The following is a 27,520-nucleotide window of genomic DNA, read 5'->3' as shown; positions in this document are numbered from 1 at the left end:
GAAGGATGGGCACTTTTTTGTCCTTTCTCATTCCGTTGCAACAAATCCTGAATCTGAGAAAAAAAAAAAATCTCTCAATGACATCTGGGCTAGGTAATGGCCAAGAAGCAGCCCGGGAGGGCGAGCGTTGGTAGAGAGGAGCAGGTCTCCCTGATGGAGAACGGGGATTTGAAAAAATTCAGAATGGGTAAATGAAGGCCAGAGGGCGATGGAAGTCAGGTGGGTGTAAAGGGAGGCGAGGCCGTGGATGGTGTTGACGCCCCAAGACAAAGGCGGGGGAGGAACCACATTCTTCGGGTGGTCAGTAGCAGAACTTCGCCGAAAGGAGACACAAAGAGAAGAAGCTAACTGCTCATCCTTCCTACAAGTAAAACCCCGATAAGTGCAAGCTCCTCCAGCAAACGACCAATGAGCATTGAGGAGGGTGTGTAAACAAGCCGTGGAAAGGAATGTGGCCTGGAGGACAGTGTCAACTCACTAGGAGCAGACGTCACAAGGCCCAGGTAAGAACATGTCCCTTTCCACACCTGAGGCATGGGTAGAACACTGTCAGTAACACTTGAAGGAGAGCTGGGCTAAACAGCCTACAGCGGTGCTCCTACTACACAGAAGCCTGCCAACAAAAGAGAACCAACAAGGCCAAATCCAAAATTAATAGAGAGGCGCAGCTCTTCAAGAGTAAACAACACGGGAGATACACTCATCAAAGATGACCCACTCAAGAAGCACCCCACAGCCGCTACCCCCGAACACCACTCCTTCAGACAGGGGACACGAAAAGAAGTGTACACCCATAGGGGCATCCCTGAAGCAGGACCCCTAAAAGAGAGAGCAACCAAGGGGGGGAAAAAAAAACGTCCAAACTGAAGAAAAACAACAGGAACCAACAGCAACCTCAGACAACTAACTAAACAAGGCCGAGGAGTCAAACGAGCTCTCTATACGAGACACCAGAGACGTCACTCATGCTACCATCTCCACACTCAGACATGAGAGGGAGGGGGCACGTGAGAGAAGAGGATAACCCCAGCCCAGAAAACCAACCTCACAAGAAGAACCGGGAGAGGAGGAACAGGGGACAGGTGGGAGGAAGAAAGCACTCACACAAACACACAAACTCAAACGACTAATGTGGCAAAAAAAAAAAAAAAACACCCCTCCCCCTCTTAAAAAAAAAAAAAAAAAAAAAAAAAAAAGAAAAAAGAGCGCACACCACGGAGACAAAAAAATCACAGTATCCACCAGGACCATCCAACAACAGAGATCGTGGAAGGAAACAGCTGGAAGGTCGAACACCGACAGGTGGGACACACTGTGACTGCGCGGCGACTAAAGATAACGCCCAGCTGAAAGATTACTGGGCGGCTTCCCGTTTTCTCTCCTCGTTACGTTACCGCAGTCTAAACTCGACTAGATGTTTCTTGGTGGGATTTTTTTCATGATCATGTATCTCCATTTCTTGAAATGAGGATCGCGTTGCTCCACTATAGCACTGTGCATATATATATATACTATATATATATATATATATATATATATTATATATATATATATATATATATATATATATATATATAATATATATATATATATATATATATATATATATATATATATATATATATAATAATATATCATATATAATATATATATATATATATATATATATATATATATATTATATATATCTATATATATATATATATATATATATATATATATATATATATATATATATATATATATATATATATATATATATATATATATATATATATATATATATATATATATATATATATATATATATATATATATATATATATATATATATATATATATATATATATATATATATATATTATATATATATATATATATATATATATATATATATATATATATATATATATATATATATATATATATATATATATATATATATATATATATATATATATATATATATTATATATATATATATATATATATATATATATATATATATATATATATATATATATATATATATATATATATATATATATATATATATATATATATATATATATATATATATATATATATATATATATATATTATAATAATGATAAAAAAAACCGTCTTATATTTCATCGTTATCACTATGAAGGGGTAATATGGAGATTAACTTAGTCTACTGTTTTCGAAGCAATGATTATTTATTTTTTGGACAGTATATAATGCTTTTTCAAATCGAGATTTTTTTTTTTTTGCCGGAAACCACACCCACAAAAGAAGGCTTCTTTTAATTTTGAAATTAGCTGACCAAAACCTAACCTAAATTAATCTAACATAACTTAACCTATTAAACTCTGCCCAGAAATAAATAGTCAGTACCTTGGAATTGCAAACCGATCGAGCTACAGCAGAGAGCAACGAGCTCAGCCGTGAGCCCGTGAAGCCAGGCTCTGCAGCAAATGTCAAACACTCAGAAGGGGAGGATACCGAGCATAGATTTGTCAGTACATTAACATTTATTTTTTTACATTGTTTTTTTTTTTCTTTCTCTAAGAAGTTTCCGGAAGTTGATAGATATTGCATGATGTTCTACAACCTTAATTCTATCTGACTTGTAAGTATTAACCTCGGAAGAAGACGTTAAGGTTATCTCCATACTATCGCTATAAAGTAACCACCCATACGTATGTGGCTATTTCTGTGCCTTTGTGAATAACAAAAGATTTCTGTGGTATCTTTTGTCATACATACACACACACACACACACACACACACACTGTAGATGTCATCCACACAAACCATTAACTTCATTTCCATGTAGATGTTACATTTGTTTTCAGTGAAGATCTTGGTAACGGAGGTGGAGATAGCAGTAGTGAACATGAAGGTGAAACAGGAGGCACAACTAATGCCGGCTCTGGCAGTGATAATACTACGGAAGGCATGGGCAGTGCAGGTGGTACTAACGGTAATGGAAGTACCAACAGTAATGAAACGTGCAATGGTAATTTCGAGGGAGGCACAAACGACAATGGAGCTGGAGACGGTGATAACAGTGCGGAAGCTGGCGGAAGTGGAGACACTGGAGGTACAGAAAGTGGGACCAATGGTGAAGGCAACGCCAGTGGCGCTGGTGGCAATACCGATAGCCTCACACCTCAAGGTAAGTTTACCCTTTATTTTATTTTATCTACCTTTGCCTCTTGTCTTTTCGTAGTTTAAGCTTCAATAAACCGTTTGAAAGTCTAGCTTTTCATGCAACAATAATCACATTAATTAACAAACAGCATAGACAGTCATTCAGAATCCATCCAGAATCATAGTGAGGTCCTTTCTCAAACGTAAACAAGTAATATCAAGTAATGTCACAGGAAAGGCTGATTCATTCACTCGAGAAAAAATGCTGCGAACTGTCCTCTAGAGTACCGTATGTGTACTTTTATTCTCTTTCTCTGTCTTCTACATTTTGTCTGCTGTATATAAATGTTGCTGGGTTGGAAACATGTTCATCTTTGCTAAAAATTAAACTCTGGATGATTGTCTGGGCTTATTTCTCCTTCTTCTCCACCATTCGACTATTCCATACCTTCTATTAATTAACATTCCTAATGTTAATTAATTTTTTCCTAACGATATGTTCATGCCCACACTGTCATTAACCCTCACAAAGCTTATGGACCTGTGGTCCCTCTATTGTCCTCTATAACTATGTCCCCGTGCCTGGCCAAACTCTTCCAACTTTCAACACTAACCTTTCCTTCCTGCTGGAGTTTGCCTTCGCTTTATCGGACTATGTAAGTTGCACACTTCACATATATATAGGGAGAGGTATTTCATTCATCCACCTCTTTTGAATAGGGCGGAATCTAAAGCATTTCGTCTCATCAACTAGTCTCCTCTAACTGACTGTCTTCAACCTTCTCTCTCTCTCTCTCTCTCTCTCTCTCTCTCTCTCTCTCTCTCTCTCTCTCTCTCTCTCTCTCTCTCTCTCTCTCTCTGCCGTAAGGCTACATCTCGTGTTATTTTCTATCGCAACTTTCACACTAACTGATCTTTTGATCTTGCTAACTACATGCCTCCCTTCTTCTTGTGGCCTCGCTGCATAATCCTTTTTTCTTTCCCTCACCCCTATTTTGTCCACCTTCCTAATACAAGAGTATTCTTAATCTTTCATTCCTTTCACTGATAAACTCTGGAGCTTCCTGCCTGCTTCTGTATATCCTCCTACCTATAACTTCAACTCTTTCAAGAGGGAGGTTTTAGGCCACTTCCTCATAATTTTGACGACTGTTTTGGGACTGGCACTTCCAGTGAGCTTTTATTCAGCCTTTATTTTGTTTTTGGCCAGATATTCTCTCTCTCTCTCTCTCTCTCTCCTCTCTCTCTCTCTCTCTCCTCTCTCTCTCTCTCTCTCTCTCTCTCTCTCTCTCTCTCTCTCTCTTTCTCTCTCTCTCTCTCTCTCTCTCTCTCTCTCTCTCTCTCTCTCTCTCTCTCTCTCTCTCTCTCTCTCTCTCTCTCTCTCTCTCTCTCTCTCTCTCACACACACACACACACACACACACACACACACACACAAATGTAGTTGTTTTTTCTGCTACCACTTGTTCTGGATGATTGTTACCACTGCTCCTGATTTGATGAAGTGAAAGTGTCTTGGTCTCCCGTTGCCACCACTGTTAAGTTTAGATGAGATACTTGCTCCAGTTGAAGATGATGCTTGCCAACGCTAGATCAGATGAGGTGCTTGGTGCGTGGTAGCGTGAAGGACCTGCAGTGAGCTTGGTATTGTTGGCAGCGTGGAGGTCGTTTGTAATAAGTTGATATAGTTGATGTGTGCGAGTAAAAGACACGATTGTTGAGATTTCTTCTTAATTTAATAACAGAGAGAATGTACACACGTAATACGAGACGAGACACAGATGATTTCAGACGTGACGAATAATCGTTCTCTCTCTGAAGTGATATGAACTGCTGCTCGTGAACTGATGACTGAGCAGCATCTCTCAAGATTGTCTCTCTCGGACGGGAACTGACTTAACTACGCCTGCGGGCTCTGTTTATGTCAAAAAATGGATCACGAATACAACTTCTGGGATGAAGAATGACTAATGAGATGCCAGGAAATGGGGTGAAGGAGCCAATGGTAGAGGTCGTTATTTTGTCCAATAATCAGGAAGGAAGACAGAAGCAATCGCAGGTGTTTTACCTTAGGAATGGAAAGGTGTGAGGAAAGAGAAAGGTTAAAAATAGAACAGACTGGCTGGCCATGGGCACACGTGGGGTGAATATGCGAACACATCGCGTGTGGAATAGATATATGAAATAATGAATATATATATATATATATATATATATATATATATATATATATATATATATATATATATATATATATATATATATATATATATATATATATATATATATATATATATATATATATATATATATATATATATATATATATATATATATATATATATATATATATATATATATATATATATATATATATATATATATATATATATATATATATATATATATATATATATATATATATATATATATATATACTGTACTAGCTCCAGTCATGCTCACTGTGTGCTTTAATGATATGACAGAAGGGATCAATAGCTATATGAATTTATTTGCGGATGATGCTAAATTTGTGAAAAAAATAAATAAATAACACACAAACGGTGGAAGATCAGAAAGCTTTACAACAAGATTTGAACCAGATTAAAAAATGTAGCTGTAAATGCGAGATGAATTTTAATGCAAATAAATGTATCTTAATGGAATTTGGGAAAAGTAAAAAAAGACCATCTGATGATTACAAGTTGGAAGTGATAGTAGCAGACACTTTAACAGCTGATTACCATATAAACATGATTGTTGGGGAAACAATTAATTTGCTAAAGAATATAAGAATTGCATTTGCATACTTGGATGAAGAAATGATGAGGAAACTAATTATAATGATGATTCGTCCGAAATTGGAATATGCAGCTGTAGTAAAGTCACTAAGTCTCAAGAAACATTAGGAAACTGGAGAGGATACAAAGAGCAGCAACAAAGGTGATCCCAAACCTAAGGGAAGACACTTACGAAATGAGACTAGAAAAACGAAACCTTCCAACTCTGGAACGAAAAAGCGAGGGAGGAGACTTAATTACGATATACAGACTAATGGAAGGACTGGAAAAGCTAGACAGCAACGACATTGTGACATGGGATACGAGAGACACTAGAGGACACGGAAAGAAGCTAAAAAAAAGGAAATTTGTAGAAAAGATATCAAAAAGAATAGTTTTTCACAAAGAATAGTTGATACATGGAACTGTCTAAATAAGGATGTGGTACAAGCAAAAAACTATTCATAATTTCAAGGCTAAATTAGATGACAGTAGATACAGAGGCGGTACAGTAAAAACATTTTTTTTTTTATGTAGCAGGGATACTGGCCATGGGCAACAAAAATCCAATAAAAAAAGAAAAAAGCCCACTGAGAGGCCAGTTCCAGAACAGGGTCCATAGCGATAGTCAAAAACTGAAGGATCATTGTCTTGAAATCTCCCTCTCGAAGAAATTCAAGTCATAGGAAGGTGGAAATGCAGAAGTAGGCAGGGGGTTCCAGAGTTTATCAGAGAAAGAGATGAAAGATTGAGAATACTGGTTAACTCTTGCATTAGAGAGGTGGATAGAATAGGGATGAGAGGAAGAAGAAAGTCTTGTGCAGAGAGGCCACAGAAGGGGGTAATGCAGTTAGCAAGATCAGAAGAGCAGTTAGCACGAAAATAGCGGTAGAAGATAGCTTTTCGGCGATGAGAGAGAGGCTGTTGATGAGACGAAAAGCTTTTGATTCCACCGTGTCTATAAGAGCGATATGAGTGGAATCCCCATCCCCAGACATGTGAAGTATACTCCATACATGGACGGATAAGCCCCTTGTACAGAGTTAGCAGCTGGGAGGGGGGGGGGTGAGAAAAACTGGGAGAGACGTCTCAGATCACTTAACTTCATAGTAGCTGTTTTACCTAGAGATGGGATGTGATGTTTCCAGTTCAGATTATAAGTAAAGGACAGACTGAGAATGTTCAGTGTAGAAGAGGGGGACAGATGAGTGACATTGAAGAAGAGGGGATAGTTATCTGGAAGGTTGTGTCGAGTTGATAGATGGAGGAATTGAGATTTTGAGGCATTGAGTAATACCAAGTTTGCTCTGCCTTAATCATAAATTTTAGAAAGGTCAGAAGTCAAGCGTTTGGTGGGTTCTCTGTGTGAAATGTTTACCTCCAGAACGTCTATGATACAACGTCTATGAAAAGACGTTGTATCATCAGCGTAGGAGTGGATATAACAAGAATTTTTATTTAAAAGTCATTGATGAATAACAGGAAAAGAGTGGGTGACAAGAAAGTACCCTACGGAACACCACTTTTAATATATTTGCGAGAAGAACTGTGAACGTCTACCACAGCAGCAATAGAACGGTCAGAAAGGGAACTTAAGATGAAGTTACAGAGAGAAGGATAGAAGCCGTAGGAGGGTACTTTGGAGGAGGATGATCAGGACTCAGTAAAAGAAAGCGGGCCTTGACGAAACCCATATTGGCGATCAGATAGAAGGTTGTGAAGTGATAGATGTTTAATGATCTTCCTGTTGAGAATAGATTAAAAAACTTTAGATAGGCAGGAAATTAAATTAATAGGACGGTTGTTTGAGAGATTATAACGATCAACTTTTTTTTTAGTAAGTGCAACTTCCAGCAAGAAGGAAAGGCAGATGTTGAGAGTTGAAAGAGTTTGATTAGGCACGGTGCAAACAAGGAGGCACAGTTTTTAAGAACAATAATGGGGGGGGGATCCTATCAGGTCCATAGGCCTTTGAACGGTTTAGGGTGGTGGTGAACAATGAAGTCTCCAACAATGGAGATCTCCACAAAAGGGTAGAGAGTCAGAATGTGCTCCACTTTAGAAGTTTAGTAAAAAAAATTTCTTATAGTCAGAGGAGTTAGGTGAGAGTTATACAGCACAGATAAATTTAGTTTGAGAGTGACTCTGTAATCGTAGCCAGACGATGGAAACCTCTGAAGATTCAAGAGCGTGGGCACGAGAGCAGGTTAAGTCATTGCGCACATAAACGCAACATCCAGCTTTGGATTGAAAATGAGGATAGAGAAAGTATGAGGGAACAGAAAAGAGGCAATTGTCAGTTGCCTCAGACTCCTGTGTTTCAGTGAGGAAAAGAAGATGAGGTTTAGAAGAGGAGAGGTGGTGTTCAACAGATTGAAAATTAGATCTAAGACAGTGAATGTTGTAGAAGTTCATGAAGAAAAAGTTGAGGAGGGTGTCAAGACACTTAGGGCCGATATCAGAAGAGCAGTCCGACCTGAGGACATTTGTGATTCCCTCCGCAGATGCGGACTCAGCGGTTGGTAAAGGAGTCGCCATGATAATTTTGAATTTTGAGTGAAGGGTGTTTGTGTAATTAGGTGCTTGTAGTTTTGTGTGAAGGAAGAGAGCAGGCTGTGACTGGCCCATTGTGTTGTTATACAAAGGGAAACGTTCGGTGAGGTCACAGTTGGGTTTAGTGATAAGTTCACAGCACCCCTGACCACCAGACCTCACTGGGAGTAATTATCATTTCGGCAGGCGCCTACTGCCTCCTCCTACTTATTTCATGCATGACACAACTAGGTAATCACACACACACACACATTGAAATGTCCTTTTATATGGTGATTTAGTGCTATTATTTTTTTTTTTTTTTATGTAGGAAGGACACTGGCCAAGGGCAACAAAAATCTAATAAAAAAAAAAAATGCCCACTAAAATCCCAGTCCCATAAAAGGGTCAAAGCAGTGGTCAAAAATTGGTGGATAAGTGTCTTGAAACCTCCCTCTTGAAGGAATTCAAATCATAGGAAGGTGGAAATACAGAAGCAGGCAGGGAGTTCCAGAGTTTACCAGAGAAAGGGATGAATGATTGAGAATACTGGTTAACTCTTGCGTTAGACAGGTGGACAGAATAGGGGTGAGAGAAAGAAGAAAGTCTTGTGCAGCGAGGCCGCGGAAGGAGGGGAGGCATGCAGTTAGCAAGATCAGAAGAGCAGTTAGCATGAAAATAGCGGTAGAAGACAGCTAGATATGCAACATTGCGGCGGTGAGAGAGAGGCTGAAGACAGTCAGTTAGAGGAGAGGAGTTGATGAGATGAAAAGCTTTTGATTCCACCCTGTCTAGAAGAGCAGTATGAGAGGAACCCCCCCAGACATGTGAAGCATACTCCATACATGGACGGATAAGGCCCTTGTACAGAGTTAGCAGCTGGGGGGGTGAGAAAAACTGGCGGAGACGTCTCAGAACACCTAACTTCATAGAAGCTGTTTTAGCTAGAGATGAGATGTGAAGTTTCCAGTTCAGATTATAAGTAAAGGACAGACCGAGGATGTTCAGTGTAGAAGATGGGGACAGTTGAGTGTCATTGAAGAAGAGGGGATAGTTGTCTGGAAGGTTGTGTCGAGTTGATAGATGGAGGAATTGAGTTTTTGAGGCATTGGAAAATACCAAGTTTGCTCTGCCCCAATCAGAAATTTTAGAAAGATCAGAAGTCAGGCGTTCTGTGGCTTCCCTGCGTGATATGTTTACCTCCTGAAGGGTTGGACGTCTATGCAGAGACGTGGAAAAGTGCAGAGTAGTATCATCAGCGTAGGAGTGGATAGGACAAGAAGTTTGGTTTAGAAGATCATTAATGAATAATAAGAAGAGAGTGGGTGACAGGACAGAGCCCTGAGGAACATCACTGTTAATAGATTTAGGAGAAGAACAGTGACCGTCTACCACAGCAGCAATAGAACGGTCAGAAAGGAAACTTGAGATGAAGTTACACAGAGAAGGATAGAAACCGTAGGAGGGTAGTTTGGAAATCAAAGCTTTGTACCAGACTCAATCAAAAGCTTTTGATATGTCCAAGGCAACAGCAAAAGTTTCACCAAAATCTCTAAAAGAGGATGACCAAGACTCAGTAAGGAAAGCCAGAAGATCACCAGTAGAGCGGCCTTGACGGAACCCATACTGGCGATCAGATAGAAGGTTGTGAAGTGATAGATGTTTAAGACTCTTCCTGTTGAGGATAGATTCAAAAACTTTAGATAGGCAGGAAATTAAAGCAATAGGACGGTAGTTTGAGGGATTAGAACGGTCACCCTTTTTAGGAACAGATTGAATGTAGGCAAACTTCCAGCAAGAAGGAAAGGTAGATGTTAACAGATAGAGCTGAAAGAGTTTGACTAGGCATTGCATGCTCCCCAATATAAAAGAAAAAAAAAACTTAGGTGGGTTAAAGATCTATTGGTTCTAAAGAATATACCTGTGTCCGAACATTTTCACAGGCCTATCGCTTATACCCAATGCATCCATAACTCACCAAAGTTTTTTCTAATATTATGAAACATGCAATAACACTGAGTCATCATATAAATGATAATTGTCGAAAACCAATGACGAAACAAAGCTCAAGATAGTTGAATCCTTATGAATCAAGCAAAATAAGCTCCTAATGAATTCCAATGACGCCTTTATAAAACTTAATATTGTTTGAAAAGTGTGTGTTGTGTGTTGTTTGCTATTTACCAAGAGTGTTGTGTGTTAATATGTTGGTGTATCAGAGCTATGGCATACTCTGTTCGAGAACTTCAGAAACACATGCCCCTCCTACAAAGTAGAGACATGTCAAGCCCTGGCTTCATCTCTGTTGGATGAGGGGTTCCTGGCCCGTGAAGGAAGGTTTGCCCTGAATTCGGTGATTCCCGAACATCTGCCCCAAATAAATCTGCTATCTTTCACACGCCAAAATTAATCCCTTAATTGAATCTCCAACCAGGAGAAATACTCTCACTGTCTCTCACATTTTTCTTTCTTTCACTTTCTCTTTTCTTTTCTAGTTTTCTTTATTTCTCTCTCTCTCCCCCACTTTCTCTCTCTCTCTCTCTCTCTCTCTCTCTCTCTCTCTCTCTCTCTCTCTCTCTCTCTCTCTCTCTCTCTCTCTCTCTCTCTCTCTCTCTCTCTCTCTCCCTTATTCTCTCTCCCTCCCCTCTTATTCAATGGCTCTCAACTGTGCCCCTCTTCTTCACTGAACATCCTCGGTCTGTCCTTTACTTATAATTTAAACTGGAAACTTCACATCTCATCTCTAGCTAAAACAGTTTCTATGAAGTTAGGCGTTCTGATACGTCTCCGCCAATTTTTCTCACTCTTCCAGATGCTAACTCTGTACAGGGGAATTATCCGTCCATGTGTCTGGGGGAGTTCCACTCATACCGCTCTTCTAGATAGGGTGGAATCAAAAGCTTTTCGTCTCATCGACTCCTCTCCTCTAACTGACTGTCTTCAACCTTTTTCTCATCGTCCCAGTGTTGTATCTCTTGCTGTCTTCTACCGCTATTTTCATGCCAACTGCTTTTCTTATCTTGCTAACTGCATGCCTCCTCTCCTCCCGCGGCCTCGCTGCACAAGACTTTCTTCTTTCTCTCACCCCTATTCTGTCTACCTCTTTAATGCAAGAGCTAACCAGTATTCTCAGTCATTCATCTCTTTCTCTGCTAAACTCTGGAAGTTCCTGCATGATATATTTCCACCTTCCTTTGACTTGAATTTCTTCATGAGAGAGGTTTCGAGACACTTATCCTTCAATTTTTTACTATGGCTTTGGACCCTATTAGGGGACCAGCATCTCAGTGGGCATTTTTTTTAAATTAGATTTTGTGGCTCTTGGCCGTTGTCCCTTCTACATATAAAAAAAAATAAAATAAGTAAATAAAATATTTTATTCCCCTTCTTCCTCCCTAACACACACACACACACACACACACACACACACACACACACACACACACACACACACACACACACACACACACACACACACCGATCTGATGCCTTGAAAACAAAATGGCATTAGTACTTATTAGTAGCTGGGTTGATTTTGTTACATATTGCAATATTTATTTATTTCAAACATTTTTCTGCCAAGAATGTTTACAGCATTGTGAACCTGCAGTTAGATGTTATAAATATTACTGTCGGTTTGCGATGAATGAATACCTGCTTACTTAGCTGAGCGAGTTTTAACCACACTAAAAAAGTATATTACCAGGATACAGGCCGACCCAGCTCGCATGTATCCTACCAACCACTTTCGCCAACCTCCGCCCTTTTGAAAGTGGTTTCATTTAGTAGTCAAATTTTAATGCGAAAACAGCAAAATGATAGTTCAAAAGCAATTATTCGTGATTGTAATGAAAAACAATTGAAATTGATATGAGATGCCAAAGCCAGTAATTGATTTTACAACCTTGCAAAACTGTTGTGATTTGAAGGTAAATAGATATCAAAATAAATTTTGAAATGCATGTATATTGGAAGACTTTTTTATATTTCTCTCTCTCTCTCTCTCTCTCTCTCTCTCTCTCTCTCTCTCTCTCTCTCTCTCTCTCTCTCTCTCTCTCTCTCTCTCTCTCTCTCTCTTTCTCTCTCTCTCCATAGTATATCATATCATATGTATCTATCTATCTATCTATCTATCTATCTATCTATCTATCTATCTATCTATCTATCTATATATATATATATATATATATATATATATATATATATATATATATATATATATATATATATATATATATATATATATTGCACACAAACACAAAAAAAAAAAAAAATACAAAAGAAATCCAAACAGCACAGACCCTGAGGTCCTTACTAGTCTTTTTGGGTAACTATTCTACAGTTACTTTTAGTGGGAGGGAAAGGATAGTACAAAAGAAGGCTTCTCCCGAACCCCTATTCCTCCAGCCAAAGCTGATTGGAAAAAGGAAATGGTTTCACGCTACATGGGAAAGACAAAATGGAATTAAAAAGAAAGTAAGAAAGAGATGAGGTCTATTTCTATCTACTGCATACAATTTGCATACAATCCTATTATTTGTGTCATCTGATAAGAAGTTTTCTCTTCTTTAAAATTTATTTACTGGGGTATATTTTAACTAGATGACTAAAGTGATGGGTGAGTTGCTTTGCAAAGACTCGATTCCTTTTACCATTACTGTCACGGGGTCAGCAGTAAGTCGCCGAAGAACATAGCCATCATTAAGGTTTCATTAATCTTTAAACTTTGTTACATAATAATTGTTTACCTTCCTTAGTGAAGTATACACCCATCAGATGAAAGATAGAATGGAGTGAATGTGTTCTTTATTCAGACATGAACAGTGACAACCGGGGATTAGTTTCTAGATACATGAGTGTATGCATGCACACACACACACACACATTACTGTCAGACTTTTTACATTTACTTATAACTTTATCGAGAAAGTAAACCTTAGGGTTCTAGAGAAGCGTATCATCGTAGTGCTTATTTGCGATAAGCTGGACAACGACATTTCTGAGCTGGTATAGTTCAATTTGCTGTGATTACAATGAGGGGAATGGCAACTGTTTGGAGGTAGACGTAGGGATGGGAGGCTTGATTCCTCATCCAATGTAGGATCCAGTAATCACATCAGCTTCCCTAGGTGTAATTCTGCATACAGTATTTTTTTTTTCTTTTTAAATGCAAAAATCACCTTGTTACCAGAATTAATTACTAAATTATTTAATGTTAAAAAACACTGGTAGTCCCTGTCAGTGATATATATATATATATATATATATATATATATATATATATATATATATATATATATATATATATATATATATATATATATATATATATATATATATATATATATATATATATATATATATATATATATATATATATATATATATATATATAAAACCCTAGCGGGCGCGTCCCCTGGGTGGCGGATAGGGGAAACCCTAAGAGACAAGTTCTTAGGGCTGTCTCGAATATATCGAATAAGAGGCCGTGGACCAAACCGTGGAAGAGGGTTGGATCCCTCACCACGTACTCACCCCCCAAAAATAATCATGGAGAGCTACGACATAAAAAATACGACGTTAATGGAAGACATGCTGAAGCAGGTGCTGTCTCGTCCGGTCGGGAGGAGTATGTGCGACAGGTACCTCCCGTCCGTCATCAAGCTACTGTTCGCATTAAGGACAACTTCAAGATTGCGATATGGAACGTTAGAACTTTATATCAAGCTGGAAAGTACGCTAATTTGAAACAAGAAATTAAAAGAATGAAAATTGACATCATAGGAGTGAGTCAAGTGAGATGGACAAGAGTGGGGATTAACTCAGATGAAGACCTGCAGTTTATATATAATGGTGGAGACGAACATCAGAGGGGTGTGATGATGAAGAAAGAAGCGGCCAAATGTGTAATGGGATATTGGGCCTTCTCGCACCAAATATTATTGGTGAAGTATGCGGCAAGACCGTTAAACATATGTGTAATACAAGTATATGCACCCACCGGCAACCATCCTGATGAGGAAATTGAGAAATTCTATGAAATGCTAACTCATGTTAAGAGCAACTGCAAAGCACATAATATAACAATAGTAATGGATGATAAAAATGCTAAAGTTGGAAGAAGTAGACATGAAAATGTAGTTGGACCTTTTGAACTTGGAGAAAGAAATGAAAGGAGCGATAGATGGGTGGAGTGTGTAATGTGGAGGCCCAGACTATTGCAAACATGTATTTTCAACATCACTCTAGACACCTATGGACTTGAAAGAGCCCTGGAAGAGGGACAAAAAAAAAAAAAAAAAAAAAAAATCGATTATATAACAATAAACCAGAAATATAGAAATTCAGTATAATAATGTAAAACATATCCTGGGGCAGACTGTGGACAGGAAAATTATCATGTTCCAGTAATTGCAAACATGAGAGTGAAATTGAAAAGAATGCAGAAGAAACAAGACCCAAGAAGAGAATGGAGTACACTACTGAAGGATGAGATAAAGTCAAAGCTTGAAGTAGAGCTTAGGAACAGATTTGAAATGCTGCCCTTAGTAGAAGAATCAGAAGGGATCGAGAAGTGGGGAATCTTACAAGACGCATTAGTTGGAGCAACAAAAGAGATCATACCTAAAACAAGAAAAAGAGCAAGACAGAACTGGATGACACCTGAAATTTTGGAGCTTATGGACAAAAGAAGACTGTACAAAGACAATCGCGAAGGGTATATTGAGTTGGAGAGGGAAATAAAAACGAAGTGCAAACAAAGAAAAGAAGAATGGCTGAACGAAAAGTGTAAAGATATAGAACAAATTGTAAATGTAAATCAGTCTTATGTATGAAAAGGTGAGAGAGCTAACAGGGAAGAAGAAACCAACATGAGGTTCTGTAATTATGGACAAGCAAGGAAATCTGTTGATGGAGGTTGATAAAATATTAAAAAAGATAGGAAGAATACACACAAGACTTGTATAATGATGAATGAGGAGCTATCCCAGAATCTGAAGGTGTTTTGGAAGGACCATCAATTCTAAAAGGTAAAATAAATAAATGAAAAATGGTAAAGCTTCGGGTGAAGATAGAATGGTGATAAAAATGGTACGAGCAGCGAGTGATTTGGTTGTGGATAAAATAACGGAGTTAGCAAACAAAATATATGAGACGGGGTATGTGCCAAAAACCATGCAAGAGGCAATATTCATAAACATCCCCAAGAAGATGGGAACTACTGAATGTGAAAAAAAACATAGAACAATTAGTATTATAAGTCAGATGGGAAAGATAATTCTTGAAGTATTTAGAAACTGACTGAAGAGAAAGGTTGAGGAAAATGTAGCAAAAGAACAGTTTGGTTTTAGGAAAGGGATGGGTACCAGCAATGCCATTTTCTACTTAAGAAATATTATTGAGCGGGCAATGGAGATGCAGAAGGATCTATACACGTGCTTTGTCGGTTATGAAAAAGCATATGATACAGTAAGGCATGAAGAACTTGTGAGAATATTTAAGGAAACAGGTGTGGATGGTAAGGACATAAGAATGATAGCAAATTTGTACTGGAATGGAAAAAAAAAAAAAAAAACAGCTGTGAAAGTGGGAGAGGTGAAGTCAGAATGGGTAAATATAAGGAGAGGAGTGAGGAAGGGGTGTGTACTTTCCCCAGACCTCTTCTCCTTGCACGGACAGGAATGCATGGAAAGTTTAATAAAGTTGGAGGGAGCGAGAATTGAAGGAAGAAACGTGACAATTATAAGGTATGCTGATGATACAGTTCTTTTGGTGGACTCAGAGGAAAAGCTGCAAAGGCTTGTGGATGAAGTACAAGAAGCAAGTGAGGAGAGAGGTCTGAAGATAAACACAAAGAAGACGGAAGTCTTGGGAATAACAAAGAGAAGACAAAGGCTCAGAGTAAGGATATATATATTGGTGGAAGGCAGATTGTAAAAAGGAAATAAAGAAGAAAATCGGGTTAGCAAGAACTGCTTTTATAACTATAAGAACTTTGATAACAAATTTTAGTATGAATATGAAATTGAAAATCAGACTATTGAAATGCTACGTGTGGTCAGTTTTATTATATGGTTGTGAAACATGGACTATTAAAAAAAAACAATGGAAAAGAAGTTGGAGGCTGCTGAGATGTGGTTCCTGACAAGATTGCAAAGGATTCCATGGACAGCAAGCAAAGGATTCCATGGACAAATGAGGAAGTGCTAAGACGTGCAGGAGTGGAGAGAGGCTTGATAAGAAGTATTAAAAGGAGGCAGTTGCAGTTTTTGGGACACATCCTGAGAGCTGGAGAATTGGAAAGAGATTGTTTGCTGGGGAGGATTGATGGGAGAAGAGCAAGAGGAAGGCAAAGAAAGAAATATATGGAGACCTTGCTGGAAAGTATCAACATGGGATGGAACATCGAGGATCTGGTTAGCATGGCGGAAAGAAGAGAGGACTGGCGCTCCATGATCGATGGCGTCACATGACAAGCTTTTCGGTAAAGTAAGATGTGTATATATATATATATATATATATATATATATATATATATATATATATATATATATATATATATATATATATATATATATATATATATATATATATATATATATATATATATATATATATATATACGAGTATATCCCAGTAGATACTTGTAAATTGGTCATTTTCTACGTAGGAAGTTCTGTACAAGCATAAACGCACTTTATGTAGACATTTGTCCTAAAAGAGCATAATCCTTTTCAATACTGAAGGCAGAATTCTCACTGATCGGGCCCGTTATCACAGCATTTTACACAAATTTTCCTTAAATGCTGATCACATAAGTGTCTGTGACAAGCTTGACACTGATTAATAGATTTATTTACTTTTGATAGATTCTTGTTGAAGTCTGGACCATAAGCCAAACCTAGGCAAGCGTGACACCTATTCCTCTTTTATTCTCATGTATTACTTCTGCTCCGGCTTCCTCTACCTACCTTCTACCATGTCCCAACAGCAAGTCCATCTTAGCCACTGTATTTTTCGTAAAAGTACGAGCTTCAGATTTCCTCCTTTCAATTAGGGGATTACATAACACCTTCACTAAGTTCCAGCCATATGGAAGTGATGCACATTTTTTTTTCTTCATTCTTCTTTCTACATCATCTTACATCCCTGCCTGCATTAATACATACATTATATATATATATATATATATATATATATATATATATATATATATATATATATATATATATATATAGAGAGAGAGAGAGAGAGAGAGAGAGAGAGAGAGAGAGAGAGAGAGAGAGAGAGAGAGAGAGAGAGAGAGAGAGAGAGAGAGAGAGAGTTATGAACAGCGACTTTGTAGTGGAAGGAAGAGAGGAAAGAAGGACGGTGGGGAGGAGGGGGCGGTGGCCTAGCCTGTCTTGTGTCACTCTCGTGACACCCCTTTTCAGTAGACCCAGAAAGTTGAAATCAATGCCTGTGTAAGAAGAGAAGTTGTAATTCATTGTAAAAGAATAAAATTTCAGACAGCCTCTATAGATTTCTTAATGTGTTTTATTATAGATAATGTATGTTTGAGAAAGCGATGAGCTTGTTTGGGTGCGCTGTGTAAGATGACCCCATAGTCCATCCTTCTCCCCTATAAAGCGGTGCCAGTTTTGTAAAGCCATTTCCAACGGATTGAGATTTTTCTTTTTTTTTTTCCACGAAATTCCACAAATGTAAAAAAAAAATAAATAAAATACATAAAATACCATGATAATTTCCAAAAAATATAATCACATTATTTTCTTTTATTTTTGTTTTTCAATACCCGAGTATTCACACACACACACACACACACACACACACACACACACACACACACACACACACACACACACAAAGAAAATAGTAATTTAAATTTTATGAGTTTGAAATTAGTAAAATTAATGGAAATAAATAATAATAATAATAATAGTGGAACTTCATATTCCTTTTACAGGCAATACTACTGTAATTCACTCTGACTCAAGAGCAACCGTGTTATTTTCTTCCTCTTCTTCCCCAGACCCTTATATATATATATATATATATATATATATATATATATATATATATATATATATATATATATATATATATATATATATATATATATATATATATATATATATATATATATATATATATATATATATATATATATATATATATATATATATATATATATATATATATATATATATATATATATATGTATATATATATTGACCTGTATTTTAGCTTGGACTATTGCCATCTGTGTCTCTCGGGCTGAGGTGAGGGAGGAGTGGTTGTCGATGCCGGCTCATGTGTTTTAGTGTTCCGTGGTGTTTGTTGGAGTTGTGTAGGTTTCTTTCTCTTTTTATATAGGAGGGACACTGGCCAAGGGCAACAAAAATCAAATAAAAAAAAGATAAAAAAAAGGCCACTGAAATGCCAGTCCCATAAAAGGGTCCAAAGCGGTAGTCAAAAATTGAAGGATAAGTGTCTTGAAACCTCCCTCTTGAAGGAATTCAAGTCATAGGAGGGTGGAAATATAGAAGCAGGAAGGGAGTTTCAGAGTTTACCAGAGAAAGGGATGAATGACTGAGAATACTGGTTAACTCTTGCGTTAGAGAGGTGGACAGAATAGGGGTGAGAGAAAGGTCTTGTGCAGCGAGGCCGCGGGAGGGAGGAACGCATGCAGTTAGCAAGATCAGAAGAGCAGTTAGCATGAAAATAGCGATAGAAGACAGCTAGAGATGTAACATTTCGGCGATGAAAGAGAGGCTGAAGACTGTCAGCTAGAGGAGAGGAGTTGATGAGACGAAAAGTTTTTGATTCCACCCTGTCTAGAAGAGCAGTATGAGTGGAACCCCCCACACATGTGAAGCATACTCCATACATGGACGAATAATGACCTTGTACAGAGTTAGCAGCTAGGGGGGTGAGAAAAACTGGCGGAGACGTCGCAGAACACCTAACTTCATAGAAGCTGTTTTAGCTAGAGATGAGATGTGAAGATGGATGGATGTTCAGTGTAGAAGGGGGACAGTTGAGTGTCAATGAAGAAGAGGGGATAGTTGTCTGGAAGGTTGTGTTGAGTTGATAGATGGAGGAATTGAGTTTTTGAGGCATTGAACAATACCAAGTTTGGTCTGCCCCAATCAGAAATTTTAGAAAGATCAGAAATCAAGCGTTCTGTGGCTTCCCTGCGTGAAATGTTTACTTCCTGAAGGGTTGGACGTCTATGAAAAGACGTGGAAAAGTGCAGGGTGGTATCATCAGCGTAGGAGTGGACTGGACAAGAAGTTTGGTTAAGAAGATCATTAATGAATAATAAGAAGAGAGTGGGTGACAGGACAGAACCTTGAGGAACGCCACTGTTAATAGATTTAGGAGAAGAACAGTGACCGTCTACCACAGCAGCAATAGAACGGTCAGAAAGGAAACTTGAGATGAAGTTACAGAGAAAAGGATAGAAGACATAGGAGGGTAGTTTGGAAATCAAAGCTTTGTGCCAGACTCTATCAAAAGCTTTTGATATGTCCAAGGCAACAGCAAATGTTTCACCAAAATCTCTAAAAGAGGATGACCAATATTCAGTAAGGAAAGCCAGAAGATCACCAGTAGAGCGGCCTTGACGGAACCCTTACTGGCGATCAGATAGAAGCTTGTGAAGTGATAGACGTTTAAGAATCTTCCTGATGAGGATAGATTGAAAAACTTTTGATAGGCAGGAAATTAAAGCAATAGGACGGTAGTTTGAGGGATTAGAACGGTCACCCTTTTTAGGAACAGGCTTAATGTAGGCAAACTTCCACCAAGAAGGAAAGGTAGATGTTGACAGACAGAGCTGAAAGAGTTTGACTAGGCAAGGTGCAAGCACGGAGGCACAGTTTCGGAGAATAATAGGAGGGACCCTATCAGGTCCATAAGCCTTCCGAGGGTTTAGGCCAGCGGGGGCATGGAAAACATCATTGCGAAGAATTTTAATAGGTAGCATGAAGTAGTCAGAGGGTGGAAGAGAGGGAGGAACAAGCCCAGAATCGTCCAAAGTAAGGTTTTTAGCAAAGGTTTGAGCGAAGAGTTCAGCTTTAGAAATAGATGTGATAGCAGTGGTGCAATCTGGTTGAAATAGAGGACAGAAAGAAGATGAAGCAAAGTTATTGGAGATATTTTTGGGTACATGCCAGAAATCACGAGTGGAGTTAGATCTTGAAAGGTTTTGACACTTTCTGTTAATGAAGGAGTTTTTGGCTAGTTGGAGAACAGACTTAGCATAGTTCCGCGCAGAAATATAAAGTGCATGAGATTCTGGTGATGGAAGGCTTAAATACCTTGTGTGGGCCACCTCTCTATCATGTATAGCACGAGAACAAGCTGTGTTAAACCAAGGTGTGGAAGGTTTAGGTCGAGAAAAAGAGTGAGGAATGTACGCCTCCATGCAAGACACTATCACCTCTGTTATGCCCTCAGCACGCAAAGACGGGTCTCGGACACGGAAGCAGTAGTCATTCCAAGGCAAATCAGCAAAATACCTTCTCAGGTCCCCCAGCTAGCAGAGGCAAAACGCCAGAGGCACTTTCGCTTAGGGGGATCCTGAGGGAGGGATTGGAGCGATAGGACAAGATTCAAATATGACATTGTGATCGGAGGAGCCCAACGGAGAAGAAAGGGTGACAGTATAAGCAGAAGGATTAGAGGTCAGGAAAAGATCAAGAATGTTGGGCGTATCACCAAGACGGTCAGGAATATGAGTAGGGTGTTGCACCAATTGCTCTAGGTCATGGAGGATAGCAAAGTTGAAGGCTAGTTCACCAGGATTGTCAATGAAGGGAGAGGAAAGCCAAAGCTGGTGGTGAACATTGAAGTCTCTAAGAGTGGAGATCTCTGGAAAAGGGAAGAGGGTCAGAATGTGCTCCACTTTGGAAGTTAAGTAGTCAAAGAATTTCTTATAGTCAGAGGAGTTAGGTGAGAGGTATACAGCACAGATAAATTTAGTTTGAGGGTGACTCTGTAGTCGTAGCCAGATGGTGGAAAACTCGGAAAATTCAAGAGCGTGGGCACGAGAGCAGGTTAAGTCATTGCGCACATAAAAAAACGCAACATCCAGCTTTGGATCGAAAATGAGGATAGAGAAAGTAAGAGGGAACAGAAAAGGGGCTACTGTCAGTTGCCTCAGACACCTGAGTTTCAGTGAGGAAGATGAGGTTTAGAAGAGGAGAGGTGGTGTTCTACAGATTGAAAATTAGATCTTAGACCACGAGTGTTGCAGAAGTTAATGAAGAAAAAGTTGAGGGGGGGGGTCGTCGACAGAAAGGCACTCCGACCTGGGGACACTTATGGTCCCCTCCCCAGATGGGGACTCCAAGGCTGGTGTAGGAGTCGCCATGATAATTTTGAAATTTTTAAGTGAAGGGTGTGTGTGTTATTAGGTGCTTGTAGTTTTGTGTGAAGGAAGAGAGTTGTCTTTAGAGGGCAGGCTGTGACTGCCCCTTGTGTTGTGAGACACAAAGGGAAACGTTCAGTGAGGTCACAGCAGGGTTAATGATAAGTTCACAGCACCCCCTGAACAGTGCTTTAGACCTCACTGGGAGTAATTATCGTTTCGGCAGGTGTCTACTGCCTCCTCCTCTTGAGAGCCTTCGTTAAATGCGATTGGTCCTATGAATCGTCCTTGTGTGGCCAGAGAATATTCTTTGTCTTTATTTTTCATGTTCAGTTATTTTTTTTTTTTTCTCAAAAACCTATCAATTTCAAGGTGATAAGAGTTTGTCTTCCAAGAATTAGAGACAAACTGAACTCGGTCAAGAGTGCTATAATATTCTGTTGGCATGGGCAATTGGAGGCTCCTGTGGGCGGTAGCCATAGAATATTATAGCCTCGTCTATGTGGTGTCTGTTGTGACTGTGGAATGTGGCTGTGGGAGTCGCTTCCCAGCTGTTCTGATAAATGTGCGGGCATTTAATATTTTGTTCTGAGTAGGAGGCAGGAATGGTGACCTTGGAGGCATTTGCTGTGTACAACTCACGACTCGTCTCTATTCGTGGTGTATGGCTTAGCATTAGGCTGCTGTTATAGCGTGGTGAAAGCTGATCTGAAATTAAGTGACAGCTGTGAGAGGGAATATATATATATATATATATATATATATATATATATATATATATATATATATATATATATATATATATATATATATATATATATATATATATATATATATATATATATATATATATATATATATATATATATATATATATATATATATATATATATATATATATATATATATATATACTGTTACGAGAGTGAAGTTATTATACGAGTATGTTCTTTTTATTTTCCAGTAAGTCCCTGTATTTTGTTATGAATTTGTTGTGTTTCCCTTGTACCAGAATTATATGAATCATGACGAGGGGGATTGAATAAGGCTCTTGCATGCTGTTACATAGGTGCGTGTCTTCACTGTAAGTGTACCGCAACTTACTTATTGATAATTTTATTGAATCTTTCTCCATTTTTCCTTCATACCAATGAAATTAAATTGAAACCCATGCAAGTGTGAAAATTGTAGTCCAGTATAAAAGAATAAAATTTCAGCCAGCCCCTATAGTTTTCGTAAGATTATATATTGAAGTTGAAATGATTTTAGGAAACGGGATAGCTTTGTGAATCGTGTTCGGTGTTGGCCTCGTAGCTTATGGGGAAGGGGGGAGTGGTACGTGTGGACAGATTAGCCATCTGCCTCACCCTCGCTTAGTCAGTTGGCGAGTGAATATCAGATAGGATGCTTTTCTTGAGAGAGGTGGTATATTAACATAATTCTGCTTTTATGTTATATGAGTAAGTGGGTGAGAGACTGGGTTTTATTTACATACCTTAATGTATATTGTCTTCCTCTGGCTAAGGATGCCCAGAATACCGCTCTGAAGTTTCTCTGAGTTGGTAGACGTGGTCACTCACTCAACAGCGAGACGGGAAGCCAAGGACCAGGAGTGTGTGTCCTTCGTGACTCCTGGGGTCGACTGCAATAAGGTAGAGGAGCTCAGAGTGGTTGATAATGCCGCAGTGGGTGCAGTGTCCAGATATCTGTCCCGCTGTGAGTTAGGATCACAGTGAGCTGGAGTTTGGCTCACTCTCTGCTTAGAGTGCCGGGGCTGACTGTGAGGAGGCAGAGTCACCGCAGATGTCTCTATTGGAGGTGCTGCTGAGGGTTAGGCAGGGAATGTGAATTTTGATTGTGTTGTTGTTGGATCGTCTCACCTTGTGGAGCACCTCGGAGATGACACTCACGTTGAGCTGTTACCAGGTTTGGAGGCCGAGGGCTCCGGTAAACAGTATGGTATGTTGGGGTCGCTGTCGAGGATGGGGAGACTGAACTCAGCTGGAAAGGCGAGAGTCTCTTCCACTGCAGGATGTACCGGTGGGAAGCAGGCTGTCCCCCTGCCGGGACCAGACACAGTGGTCCCTAGTTCATCTAGTAAACCACACCTTGTTGCAGTTGAGTGTACAGCTAGGGATTTGCCTGATGAGGACAATACCTCTCAGGAGTGTTAATCAACTCAGCTATCACAGGAGACACCGAAGTGGATCCAAGGTTTCAACACTTACCTTAACTTACCTCATATTTCTGCCGACCTGAGGAAAATTACTGAGGTAAAGCCTGTCGAGTTGACAGAAGGGCAACAGAGGAGTGGGGAGCTAGCTCCTTACTTTGCAAAAGTAAGAGAGGGCAGTGAGGAATTGGAGGGACAACATCTTATATCGAAGATAACTGGATGAAGGGTGAAGAATTGCTACAGGTCGTAGTGCTGTCCAAGTTCTGGGAGGCGCAATTTACAGTTAGCACATGAAGATCCGTTAGCTGGGCATTTGGGAATTAGGAAGACAGAGTACCGATTACAGCGAAGTTTTTGGTAGCCTAGTATGACCTGGTGGGTGATAATTCACATGCATTAGTAATACACGAAAGCTAAACCACAGACACCAAAATTACATACAAAATCAACCGGAAACAAAAGTATATATATATATATATATATATATATATATATATATATATATATATATATATATATATATATATATATATATATATATATATATATATATATATATATATATATATATATATATATATATATATTTATTTATTTATTTATTGTGTGTGTGTGTGTGTGTGTGTGTGTGTGTGTGTAAGAGAATTACAGGCCAAGGGAAACAAAACCGTAGAAAAAAAATAAAAAAAATAAGTAAATAAATAAAAAAAAATCCCACGACTCAGAACGCCTAACTTCATAAGAGCTATTTTAGCTAGAGATGAGATGTGAAGTTTCCAGTTTAGATTATAAGTAAAACACAGACCGAAGATATTCATTGTAAAAGAGGGAGAGAAATGAATGTCACTGAAGAAGAGGGGATAGTTCTCTGGGAGCTTATTTCGAGTTGATAGATGGAGGAATAGGGTTTTAGAGGCATTGAATAATACTAAGTTTGCTTTGCCCCAATCAGGACTTTCAGTGAGATAAAGAAGTCAGGCGTTCTGTGGCTTACCTGCGTGAATTGTTTATTTCCTGAAGGGTTGAATGTCTAGGAAAAGACAAGGAAAAGTGCAGGGTGGTATCATCAGCGAGTAGTGGATAGGACAAGAAGTTTGGTTTAGAAGACCTCTGATGAATAATATGAAGAGAGTGGGTGACAGGACAGAACCTTAAGGAACACCACTGTTAATAGATTTAACAGAAGATCAGCGACCATCTACCACAGCAACAATAGAACGGTCAGAAAGGAAACTTCAGATGAAGTTACTGAGGGAAGGATAGAAACCGTGGGAGGGTAGTTTGGAAATCATAGCTTTGTGCCAGACTCTGTCAAAAGTTTTTGATATGTTTAAAGCAACAGGAAAACTTTCAACAGAATCTCTAAAAGAGGATGACGAAGACTGAATAAGGAAAGCCAGAAGATCACCAGTAGAGCGGTCTTGATAGAACCCATACTGGCGATCAGATAGAAGGTTGTAAAGTGATAGATGTTTAAGAATCTTCATGATGAGGATAGATTAAAAAACTTGAGATAGGCAAGAAATTAAAGGAATAGGACAGTAGCTTGATGGACTAAAACGGTCACTCTTTTTAGGAACAGGCTGAATGTAGGAAAACTTCCAGCAAAATGGAAAGGTAGATGTTGATAGACAATGTTGAAAGAGTTTGACGGACGCACAGTTTCGGAAAACAATAGCAGGGACGCCATCAGGTCCTTAAGTCATCTGAGGGTTTAGGCCAGCGATGAAATGGAATGGAAAACATCACTGCGAATGATTTTAATGGGTAGTATGAAGTAGTCAGAGGGTGGAGGAGAGGGAGGAAAAAGCACTGAGGTAGAGTTTTTAGCAGAGGTTTGAGTGAAAAGGTCAGGTTTAGAAATAAATGAGATGGCAATTATTGATGTTTTTGAAGATGTTTTTGGCTAGATGCCGGAAGTCACGAGGGGAGTCAGATCTGGAAAGATTTTGACAATTTCTTTTAATGAAGAAGTTTTTGGATAGTTGGATAACAGACTTGGCATGATTCTGGGCAGAGAGAAAAGTGCATGAGATTCAGGCGATTGAAGGCTCAAGTACCTTTTGTACTATCATGTATAGCACGAGAACAGGCTGTGTTAAACCAAGGTTTGAAAGGTTCAGGTCGAGAAAAAGAGTGAGGAATGTACCCTTCTATGCAAGACACTGTCATTTCTGTTATGCTCTCAGCACACAGAGACGGTTGTCTGACACGAAAGCAGTAGTCACTCCAAGGAAAATCACTATAATACCTCCTCAGCTCCATCCAGTTATCAGAGGCAAAACGGCAGAGGCACCTCCGCTTTGGGGATCTTGAGGAGGAATTAGAGCGATAGGACAAGATACAGATATGAGATTGTGATCAGAGGACCTCAACGAAGAAGATAGGGTGACAGCTAAGCAGAAGGATTAGAAGTTAGGAAAGGTCAAGCATGTTGGGGTTATCTTCAAGACGGTCAGGAATACGAGTAGGGTGATGCACCAATTGCTCTAGGTCATGGAGGATAGCAAAGTTAAGGGCTAATTCACCAGGATAGTCAGTGAAGGGAGAGGAAACCCAAAGCTGGTGGTGAACTTTGAAGTCTACAATAATGGAGATCTCCGGAAAAGGAAAGAGAGTAAGTATGTGTTCCACTTTAGAAGCTGAATAGTAAACATTTTTTTCACACTCATCGAGGAGTTAGGTGAGAGATATACAGCACAGATAAATTTAGTTTGAGAGTAACTCTACGTAGTCGTAGCCAAATGGTGAAAAATTCGGAAGATTCAAGAGCGTGGGCACGAGGGCAGGCTAAATCTTTTTTTTTTTTTTATTATTTATTTTTATTATTTATTAGGAAGGACACTGGCCAAGGGCAACAAAAATCCAATAAAAAAAATATGCCCACTGAAATGCCAGTCCCATAAAAGGGTCAAAGCAGTGGTCAAAATTTGATGAATTAGTGTCTTGAAACCTTCCTCTTGAAGGAATTCAAGTCATAGGAAGGTGGAAATACAGAAGCAGGCAGGGTGTTCCAGAGTTTACCAGAGAAAGGGATGAATTATTGAGAATACTGGTTAACTTTTGCATTAGAGAGATGGACAGAATAGGGGTGAGAGAAAGAAGAAAGTCTTGTGCAGCGAGGCCGCGGAAGGAGGGAAGGCATGCAGTTAGCAAGATCAGAAGAGCAGTTAGCATGAAAATAGCGGTAAAAGACAGCTAGATATGCAACATTGCGGCGGTGAGAGAGAGGTTGAAGACAGTCAGTTAGAGGAGAGGAGTCGATGAGACGAAAAGCTTTTGATTCCACCCTGTCTAGTAGAGCAGTATGAGTGGAACCCCCCCAGGCATGTGAAGCATACTCCATACATGGACGGATAAGGCCCTTGTACAGAGTTAGCAGCTGGGAGGGTGAGAAAAACTGGCGGAGACGTCTCAGAACACTTAACTTCATAGAAGCTGTTTTAGCTAGAGATGAGATGTGAAGTTTCCAGTTCAGATTATAAGTAAAGGACAGACCAAGGATATTCAGTGTAG

General features: G+C 38.9%; 1 protein-coding gene across 1 annotated transcript in view; it reads left to right on the top strand.

Moving 5' to 3' along the window:
- LOC135111800 (uncharacterized) overlaps nucleotides 1-27,520 on the top strand; it is a 201,388-nt gene that overhangs the window by 113,925 nt on the left and 59,943 nt on the right. Inside the window, exon 5 of the mRNA XM_064025517.1 lies at nucleotides 2,841-3,163. Coding sequence (XP_063881587.1) covers nucleotides 2,841-3,163 — 323 coding nt within the window. The remainder of the gene's footprint in view (nucleotides 1-2,840; nucleotides 3,164-27,520) is intronic.

This window comes from Scylla paramamosain, chromosome 2 (assembly GCF_035594125.1).
Source record: "Scylla paramamosain isolate STU-SP2022 chromosome 2, ASM3559412v1, whole genome shotgun sequence".
Lineage (NCBI taxonomy): Eukaryota > Metazoa > Arthropoda > Malacostraca > Decapoda > Portunidae > Scylla > Scylla paramamosain.
The sequence above is the reverse complement of the archived record's forward strand: the minus strand, read 5'-3'. Positions and strand labels throughout refer to the sequence as shown.